Source organism: Mchenga conophoros, linkage group LG12 (genome assembly GCF_057382185.1).
Source record: "Mchenga conophoros isolate Kocher_MC1m ecotype Shallow Benthic linkage group LG12, M_conophoros_male_GT1.1, whole genome shotgun sequence".
In the NCBI taxonomy this organism is placed as follows: domain Eukaryota; kingdom Metazoa; phylum Chordata; class Actinopteri; order Cichliformes; family Cichlidae; genus Mchenga; species Mchenga conophoros.
The window spans coordinates 9,879,502-9,889,458 of record NC_140537.1 but is presented as its reverse complement, the minus strand read 5'-3'; the positions used below and the strand labels follow the sequence as shown (position 1 = coordinate 9,889,458).

Sequence of the window (9,957 nt, the reverse complement as noted above, 5' to 3'; positions counted from 1 at the left end):
CTGACCACCTACATCAGCCGTGCAAGAGAAGCAGAATGAGAGCCTTCCCATAACCAGACAAATGTCGACACCTGAACACATTTTACTCTGAATGTGACAAAGCACTAACTTGAAACATCTAATGTGATTCTTGTCTCACTAGGAAATTAAGAAATATTAGTGCCTTTTCCAAGGTTGTTTATACTTAACTAAAAGTAACCTAAAGATATGTAGGTTATCTTTATTAACCTAAAGAAAATTACGTATGAAAAACTTACTAACATAAAAACTCAAAACTAAACTTTAGAAAGAAAGGAAAACTAGCTCAAAATATGTTGCACTTGGGCAAACAGAGCTTGCTCCTTACTGTCATTTATAAACTAAGATGCAGCCAGTTCAATAAAAACCATCAATCTGCTGCCAGCAGGACGAGAAAGGCTACGTTCACACTGCAGGCAAAAGCGCATCAAATCCGATTTTTTGGACCCTATGCGACCCATATCCGATCATGGTATGACAGTGTGAACGGCACAAATTCGATATTTTCAAATCCGATCTGGGTCACTTTCGTATGTGGTACTGATTCCGATACATATCCGATGTTTTAGAAAGCGACTGCTGTTTGAACGGTCATGTCGCATTAAATCCGTCTTTTACGTCACTGACACAAGACAGACGCCAATTATCAGTTCTGGAGAAGACATCGCGAACGCTTCCTGGCCAATAAGTGTAGATGTTAGTGAAACTGTTGGGAAGACAACGTTGGGGAAACGTGAACATTTTACTTTCACGTATATTTTATGTACTGTATAATCTGATTAGTTTAATTCTAAAGTCCGAAGTCTTTATATTAAGGCCCATCAGTCAAACAATATGGTTTGCTCTGGGTGTACAGAGCGTGTTGTGTGTGACGTCTTCTTTTGCGCATGCGGGCCGCTTTGAGCGTTCACACTAGAGCGCGTTTGCTGTCGCATTTTATTTGTAGTGTGAACAAGCAGACACAAAAATCGGATTTGATCAAAAAATCGGAATTGAGCATTAACACCTGCAGTGTGAACGTAGCCTTAGAGGCTCAATCCTGAGGAGACGACTAACGTAAATTTTCCTTGAAGTCGATAAAGTGGTTTTCGAGGTCAGGAAAGTGGTTAGGAGTAGGAGGTCGGAGGTACTTTTGGAACGCACCCGTGGAGTTGGCAGTAACACGCCTTCAACCGCGGAAGAAGAGACGAAGAAGAAGTGGCAGCTTGTAGGACAACTTTCTACTTCCCGGTCCTCCCAGCTGGGAAACATGTTCCGTGTGGGATCACGGGGACCCGGGCTGAGGGGCCTGCTATCGGACGCGTTAGGGAAATAAAGAGAGTTTTAGACCATGCGGGCAACTTTAATCCGGAGGCTGGTGAAGTTACTCAGTGCTGCCGCTGTGCTGGCCCTGACTGCGCATATCTTAGCGAGCTCACTGAGTAAACAGACGCCAGAGCCCAGCCCGCTTCCCCCGGAGGAGTACCGTCTCGTAGACCCTCAGACATACCGCTACCTCCTCAATCAGCCCAGTGTTTGCAGGCACAGGAGCCCCTTCCTAGTGTTCATGGTGCCCGTGGGGGCTGAGGACGCTGCGGCACGGGAGGCCATCAGGAAAACGTGGAGCGCCTCTGGCCGGGACACCCTCACTCTTTTCTTTGTGGGGATCCCACAGAGGCCACAGATGTCGGCCCTCCAGCAGAAACTGGAGGAGGAGAGCAGGCAGCATGCAGACATCGTCCAGATGAACTTTGTGGATAATTACCACAATCTGACAATCAAAACCATGATGATGATGAGGTGGCTGGCTACTTACTGCCCCGGTGCGTCCTACGCCATGAAGGTGGATGCAGACATCTTCGTTAATGTCTTTTACCTGATCCAGTGGCTGAGGAACTCCCCCAAGGAGAACTTTATCACAGGGTCGGTGATCCAGGATGGCAGGCCACGGCGGGAGCCCAACAGCAAGTGGTACGTGTCAGAGGAGCTATATCCAGAGGAGAGCTTCCCCTCCTACGTGTCTGGAGCCGGTTACGTGTTCTCCGCTGACCTGGCAGCCAGGATCTCCTGGGCCTCCAGGTTTGTGCGGGTCATCCCTTTGGAGGATGTCTATGTGGGCTTGTGCTTGCGGATGCTGGGTGTCAGGCCTGTGTACGCCTACAGCCTGCCGTTCTTCAGAAGCCTGTTCGAAATCAAAAACCTGAAGTACGACAGGTGCACCTTCGCCAAGTTGATCATTGTTAATAGCTTTAAGGCACCAAAGCTGCTGAGGGTTTGGCAGGACTTTGCCAAAAGCCACGAAAGATGCTGATCACATTTACCTGGTGCCTTACCAGGCAATTCTAAGAGAGTAAGTCTGCTGCAAAGGAAAGAAGGCCAGCTGATACACAGAGGTTAGGGTGGCAAACAGCATCAGCTGATCAGTCTATCAACAGAAAAATATCTTCTTGAAAACCTTTCAGGTCTTAGTTTAGACTCATCCTCATCAGTCTCCTTACTCAATACTGAATATTTGGCTTTTCATAAACAGAATTATAGCAGATATGTTTTCAAATCTACTAATAAAAAGAAAAATAGGAACATTTTTGTATTAACACTCAACTCAAAAGTTGATCAAGTACTCATTTAGGCTATAAAAAACCCTTTTGTGATAAGTTAAGTGTTTAATTTATTTCTGTGCCAAAAGTTTGGCGGTTCCACCTTGTCAAATGTGACACTTTGATATTTCCTTTTTGTCATAAATTACACTAAACTCAATCAGATGAGTTGCTGAAGAATATGATCGCTGTAGGGAAAGTGAGAATGAAAATGGTTGTTGCCTTAAATTTTAAAACTGATGAGGAAAGAAAGTATGTTGAAAAGTTGCTCAACTCAGACATGTCAGTAACATCAAAGATCAGATGTGCCTAAACACTGATCAGAATAAAACCCTGCCAGTGAGTACTGATCTACCTCCTTGGGCTAAGGCCACGTTAAGACACAGCTTTAAACCTTAGCTTCAGTTAGTAAGTCACACATTCATTTAAAAAATGACTTGCCACCTTTTTTACTTTGTGATATTATTTTTTGACCCAAAAAATAATCAAAGAGTTAAAAATGTGACCGAATTTTCTGTTTGACTCATCAGTGGGCTTAACATCTATGTTACAGTCCCTTCCTTGAGCAATCAACAGTTCTGTGATCTTTGAAAGAAAATGTGTATTCACTGCAGTGCTTCAGCTTCTTTTACTGCTCCTAGCCTATGCCAAAGAAGTGCTTTTATACCAAAGGTTCTTTGAAAGTATTCTCCTGTTAGTGCCTGATGGGTTTAGGGTCTATGTGTACGTGGAGTCACAAAACCCAGCACAACACAGTACTTTTTGCTTCCTGTTTGAATTGGCGACAGGAAGTTATGGTAAGTCGCTCAGTTAAGACTCATGGATGCCCCCTCCTCTGAAGCAGTTTGCCCTTTTTAGAGTTCAGCAGCAAAAAAACAAAACAAAACACAGCATTTCAAGAGAGCAAAGCTGCACTGACACACACATTTCTAAAGCAAAGCGTTCGGTGACTAGTCATGTGTTGTCTGAATTAACATTTTGTTTTTGTGTGTTTGTCAGATTTAGATTAAGATCAAATCACGGTCCTCAGACCTGCACCGTGACGTTTGTTTGTACTGCAGAGAAAAATACCAAAGATACCTCACCAGTGGCTCGTGCACTGCACTTTAAGACGGGTTTGTTGGAATGATTCTCGATGTGTTAAACAAAAATGTCTAAATTGCACTGATTACTTTATACTGCAATCAAGCTATGTGTATCCCGCAGCTTTTTTTGTCAGGGTCCCGTTTACTCATGCATAGTAGTCATACATGACGAACCAGCAGGTGGCAGTAGCGACTTGAAGATGAGAAATCAGGTTTACTGCTGGTGATTTATTGTGATAACTGTAGGGTGTTGCAGGGATAAAATGGTACCTGTGAGTTGGTTCAATATAATTTTTGCCTGTCAAACAGGAAGCCTGATCATCCCTGTTTAATATTACTGCTGCTGCTCCTTTGGAGGCTCCTTTGCCAACCTTGACAAATGCTGTTTCTATTTAGCGTGTATAATTTTTATATAAATAAAAGTTTTGGAAAATGTGGAGTGGGGTGTTTGAGATGTTATGTGTGTTAAATAGTGGAGGAATTTTTCCATTTTTGTTATATTATTGTGCAATAATTTTAAATGTATCCTTGTTTAACCCTATTGGATTTGTTTTGGCCATAATTTATTATTCTGACAAAATATGAATTGAATGTGATTTATTGCAATTCAGAATTATAACAAGCCATTTGGTGAATAGATTACATGGGCCATCACCTGGAGGCTGGACGCTGGCGGTGATGAAGATGGTGGCTCCAGTGACTATGGGGTGCTTTTGAGGAGGGCTGATCAAATGAGAATCTGAAAGACAGAAGAGCACAGAGAATGGAGGCTTATTGGCTCAGAGAAGAGGGGAAAGAAGTTGATTGGACAAGAGCAGAGATATCAGCATTGAGTCTGACAGTATGGGGAAGTGGAAGTGATCTAAAGAACAGACACACAGCTAGATTAATGTTCTGGTTCTTATATAGCACATTTCTATTTAATTTCAGCACTCAAAGTGCTTTCACGTCACTCACACACACAACATTTATCTAACATTTAAACACGTTCTGGTGGATGCATCAGGGGCAACTCAGGGTTCATATCGACAGGAAGCACCAGAGATCAGTTCCCTAATCTTTGGACTGCTACATGAACTGCTTTACTGCCTGAGCCACAGCCACCTGAGATGTGTGATTACAGTTGTTCCCTATTGAACCTGTGTAGCAGCTTCATTTATTAAACATCCATTGTATTCAGTTTTCTCTTTTTGCTGTAACTAAAGAATTTCTGAATCTGTGTTACCCAGTAATTAAATGCGTAAATCTTTATATTTATGGCATTTTGAACGAGTTTAAAAAGTCACTACAAGTAGGTCTGAAGTTCTTTGGCACATTGTTGGCAATGGGTAAAATGTAAATAAAAAGAAAATTCAGTGTCTTCTGAATCTATTATATAAGATTCAGATATATTTGTCAGAAAACCACATGAAGTTTGAGGAAAGTGTCATGTAGACAACAGCATCTTTCATCTTCAGAGAAGTCACGTTACAGTCAGTGTTGTTTCAACCGTATCCTTAAATGCATCTTATTCAGCCAAGCATGCAGCGACACACGCAAGCACCAGTGTGGACAGAAGCACATGGCTACAACATCGCCTTCCTTACCAGTGCACCTCACTGCAATTCCTCTCAAAAGAAAAACACGTTGGGGTATTTTCTATGGTGCTTCAATGGGGAATAAAGCATAGGTAGCACTGAAAATCCAGCCTGGAGAGATTGAGAGCGCAGATGAAGATGGAAGTACCCAACAGTAGGAAAGCAGCAGGAAGAAGCTGAGAGTGAGAATGAGGAACTTGCTGGTGGTAAAAATAGAAGCACTGAAGCAGAATTAAAGCAGGATGTTTGATCGCTTCATTTATAGCTGGAATGTACTGCTGCTGGCAGACCTCTGTGAAAACAACCAGTGTGATGTGGAAAAAACTTCAAATGTTATGTATTGTAATGATTTTACAGATAATCCTAGAGGTGTCTGTAACTGTAATATTTCTAGCAACACTTTAACACATCAGAACGGGGCATCCTGTCCTGTCTGATTAGACGATAATGTCACTTTTTGATGTATATTTTATGCAGGTTTTGATTGGTTGTGATTCAAGGTGTGGCCTGTGAAATTTTTGAGATTTCCACGAATTAAAAATTGGGCATAAACACAGCTGCAGTTTAGACCCACTGAGGGCTCTGTACACTGCTCAAGGTGCAGACAACAAAATTTAACAGGTTCTCAACCACTCCACCAATTTTTATTCAAATCAGAAAGGTCGTTGTTGTAGCACGTACAGATGGACAAACAAATGGGAAATACAGCAACACCCCTGGTTGAAGTAAAGGAAAAAAAAATCTCATGTTAGATAAGTAAACAAGAGAAAAAAAATGCAATTAGCATTTGATGCTGTGTAATGACTGGAGTGCTGACTGATGATTGCAACAGCACCGGTGAGTGGGCTCAGAAATGGACAGCTGAGTCTCCATGATTCACCAGCATGGCTGATTGTCAGCAGATGGCAGCCTCACAGCAAACCTGCAACACCCACAGCAGCCTCGCAGCTGACAGTCTGCATGTATTTTTTTCCCTTCTGAGCTGGCAGTAAACCAAACGCATCGCTCACAGGGAGAAGACGGTGCCAGTGTTTCTTTCAAGAAGCTCGACACACCTCTTGTGAACACACAGATATTCGTCAGCTTCTGGGCGACACGCCTGTGTGCAAGCTGACCTTTAAACTTTAAGGTAGACACAGTTTTTCATAAAGACTACATCAGATAGTTTTCAACAAGCTTGAAAGTCAGTATTTGGTACGATCACCTTTATTCTTTATCACAGTCTGAACTCTCTTAGGCAAGCTCTCCTGTAATGTCTTTAAGTAGTCTTCAGGAATAGTTCTCCAGGCTTCTTGAAGGACAATCAGAGCTCTTCTTTGGATGTTTCTGCTTTTTGTTGCGTTCACACAGCTTCAATAATGTCTGAGCTCCGGGAAGGCCAACCCATGACTGATAGTGTTCCACTATGTATTTTCCTATCTAGTTATTGGAAATCAGATGTTTTCCAGATGATATCACATAGTAGATCAAAAGATTGTTTTCTTCATCCCTAATTCAATCAAATTGAACAAGATCTCCAACACCACAGACTGAAATGCAGCCCCAAAATCTGACAGAGCAGCCACTGCGTTGTACAGATGGCTGTAAACACTTTATCCTGAGCTTACATATCCATAACAGTTTGAAAAAAAATCACATTTGGATTCATCACTCCATGAAAACATATGGCTTCTTGACAGTCACCTTTCCACTGACACCATTACTGATGAGGCTTGGTGAACACTAGACGAATCAGCTGAAGGTCCAAATGCATCCCTCGGTCCGGTGTCAGGTTTTTGCTTTTGCTCTTTTGTAAGCACAGGCCTTTAGATACTGTTCTTCTGCTGTAGGTGTTTTTTTAGGCTTGCCACTTCTTCTTTTGTCCTCCAGTTGACTTTGACTGTGCACCACGATGACATATGCCAGGCTTTCAGTTAATAGCTCTTTTGGAATTACCCTTTTTTTTGGAAATACTATTTTATGTCTGTCAGACTGCGTGGCATTTATTTTAAATAAACAAATTGGAAAAAAATATCAAACTATCTAGATGTACAACTTTTTACGGTGTAAATATAACATATTCACTGCGTTGCTTTGCTGTGGTGGGGACCTGGTCTTGCGTTTTGAAGATGGCATTATGTAATTTGAAATGTAAATCAGACTAAAGGGACTAACAGGACTACCCTGTAGGGATTCCATTTTGAGATAATATGTCAATAAATAATTTTCTGGTGCTATCAAGTATGTTAATCCACAAATTATGTTGCTAATTACCTTGATTGATAGTGACAGAAAAGGGTTAGCCTAAATGATCCTGTATTGTTGTGTTACCCTTGTCATATACAGACCCCCGCGCCCCTACGTCCATTTTTCGTTTATTTGTGCGCGGTCTGCTCCAATCTATTCATTTCCCACACTGACTGAGTGGGAGTTTATGCTCTGAGCCAGTGCTCAGCATTGTTCAAAACACTCCCACCTCTGTGCTGTATCTAGATACTTCTCATCAGTACGAACAGCTGTGACAGCACTGTATCCTTTATAGTCAGTATTGTTGTGAAGACTCAGCACAGGCTTGCAGGGCCCTTGAAGTACAATAGTTGCCCTCTAACAATACATTTAAATCCAGTGTGTCATAAAGCCTGTAAAAAACAAAAATCGCCACTGTATGTGAAAATGTTCATCATTTCCTCAGTATCCTCCCGACATCAACACAGACTCTTTGAGGCTGTCTCCCTGCCTGCCCGCGCTGGCCGGCCTCCTCTCCTCGTGGGTGGAGTTTCATCCACCGACGTGCTGGTGAAGCTGGTTCCTAAGACAACACATGAAACATGCATTTGCATTAGCGAGGCTCGTTTCAACACCGACGCCGTGAGCTGACTTTACCACCAGCTCTCTGTGAAGAAAGCTACCAAAACAACCGCGACTTCCTGCACACACAGCGAAGTAGAGCGGATATATGATGCCAAGTATTTCAGCGACACTTTAAAGCAGATCTGCACATCGACGCTGGGACTCAGTCTATGTAAGTGCTGGACGATTTAACAGAAAGTGGGTTATGTTAAACGGTTAAAACTAAAGTCTGTCTGCCACTAGGCGCGAAATGCTCAGCACCATCCGAACTTAATATTGACTACAATGGAAAACACCAAACTGTGATAGTGCCCACTGGTTTCACCCAGGGGTAGTCATTCATAGTGCGGTCCCCAGAAACTCTGAAGAGGGGCCATTTTTTTTTTTTAACTTAAAGTCAGATAGAAGAGAGAAAAAGGAAACGTGCTTTGTGGTTAGGTGTGCACATCCTTAAAGCTGTCTTAACAGATATTTACAGTTTAGCAACAGGACTAATTATAATGTGTGATATCAAATTTGTTTAGCATGATCCATTTAAAAGTGTCACCTCAGCTTTCTAAGCTGAGAAATGAAACCAGTGACAAAGTTCCAAAAAGCTGCAGTTCCTCTAATGTCCACTTGACTTTGACTCTAAAAATGAGTCAATCCCCATAGAATCTTATTTCAAAGTGGCCACTTTAAACAGGATTCAAACACATGTGTGTAACATGGTACAAAAAATGTTGGCCTTTATGGATAGTTTTCATTTTTATGGCAACTCTTTAACGAGTGAATTCTGCTAAGTGAAGCTGCTAAAGTGGATGTCTCTGCTGTGTTTGAGCTGTTGTTCTCTGACAAATGATACGGCCTAGTGTGAGGTACTGACCATTCAACTGCACTTGTACAGTTTATGGATGCTGCTTGTTACTCAAGCTTGCTAGCGTTAGCTGCTAATTTTTACACTGGTCAAAATATTGATATTCCAATTAAAGTACAGAATTCAAAATCAAGGTTAATGTTTTTGCTTTTTAAGGTTTATAACTTTCCTGGAAAGAAAAAAAAAATCACTCACTCAAATCACTTATCACTCTCCTGATAAGGAAGGATCACAGGTCACATGGGTTGTGAACCACTGTGACAGTGGTGTTAATTCAGCATCATGAATAATAATAATCATAAACAGGAAGGTTTGTATGTCTTTTTGTGCAAAGGCACTGATTTTGTTTCTTTAGCAGTTTTTAACCATAATGCATGAAGTAACAGCTGTCTCGTAGTTCAGTGTCCTGTCTGTCAATCAGTGTTTGTGTTATTGTTCAGTGTTGCTTGCTTGCTTGTTTTTCTCTTGTCTTGTCTTTGTAAAAAGCTGTGTGTGTGCATGTGTGTGTGTGTGTGTGTGTGTGCTTTTTGACTGTGGTTCCTCCTCAGTTTCTGCAGAAGCTTCTGGATTTGTTCCACTACAAGATGCACATGAATAGCTTATTAAATCAGTGGAGTAAGTATTAAGATTTTTAATGAATTTTCATTCCATTTTCATGTAGTTTGCCAATGGATTGTAAATGCAACGACTCCAAAGCAATCTGACAGTGAACTGAGAAATCACAACTTTATCGCTCGTCTCGAGCTGTGATGTGTTTCGGTGCTGCACTGCTTACTGTAATGTCAGTGTGTCACCTCCACAGCAGCGGCTGTATGTGTTAAATAAGTGTGTATTTGATGGACTCTTGCTTTAAGCAGGTGAATCTGCTGTAGGGTATTTGTGTCTAGCTCTGCAATGTTCTGAAATAGAAAGACTTTGTTCAGCAGCAGCCTGTCTAAATGTGTCCAGAGATGGTGCGTTACAGAGGTGTCCCGTTACCTGGGCTCCATGTTCAACACATCCTGTGTAGGCTTGAA

The 9,957-nt window shown here is 41.9% G+C and overlaps 2 protein-coding genes across 4 annotated transcripts in view; both read left to right on the top strand.

The window, feature by feature from the left end:
* Window positions 1-443: 443 nt before the first annotated feature.
* On the top strand, window positions 444-4,913 carry b3galt8 (beta-1,3-galactosyltransferase 8). 2 transcript variants are annotated; one of them, XM_085293612.1, is made up of 2 exons: window positions 444-2,076; window positions 4,318-4,913. In XM_085293612.1, exons 1-2 carry the CDS (start codon window positions 1,349-1,351, stop codon window positions 4,394-4,396), a joined length of 807 nt encoding a protein of 268 aa, XP_085149738.1. In that variant the 5' UTR covers window positions 444-1,348; the 3' UTR covers window positions 4,397-4,913. The 2 variants fall into 2 exon arrangements, with proteins under 2 accessions (XP_085149738.1, XP_085149737.1); XM_085293611.1 differs by having other exon boundaries at window positions 444-4,913.
* Window positions 4,914-8,026: 3,113 nt separating this feature from the next.
* Window positions 8,027-9,957, top strand: part of LOC146562134 (dual specificity testis-specific protein kinase 1) — a 29,117-nt gene continuing 27,186 nt past the window's right edge. Inside the window, exons 1-2 of one of the 2 annotated variants that reach the window (XM_085293609.1) lie at window positions 8,027-8,257; window positions 9,490-9,556. In XM_085293609.1, the coding sequence (XP_085149735.1) occupies window positions 9,526-9,556 (31 nt within the window). In that variant the 5' untranslated portion in view covers window positions 8,027-8,257; window positions 9,490-9,525. The remainder of the gene's footprint in view (window positions 8,258-9,489; window positions 9,557-9,957) is intronic. The other variant, XM_085293610.1, reaches the window with a different exon arrangement.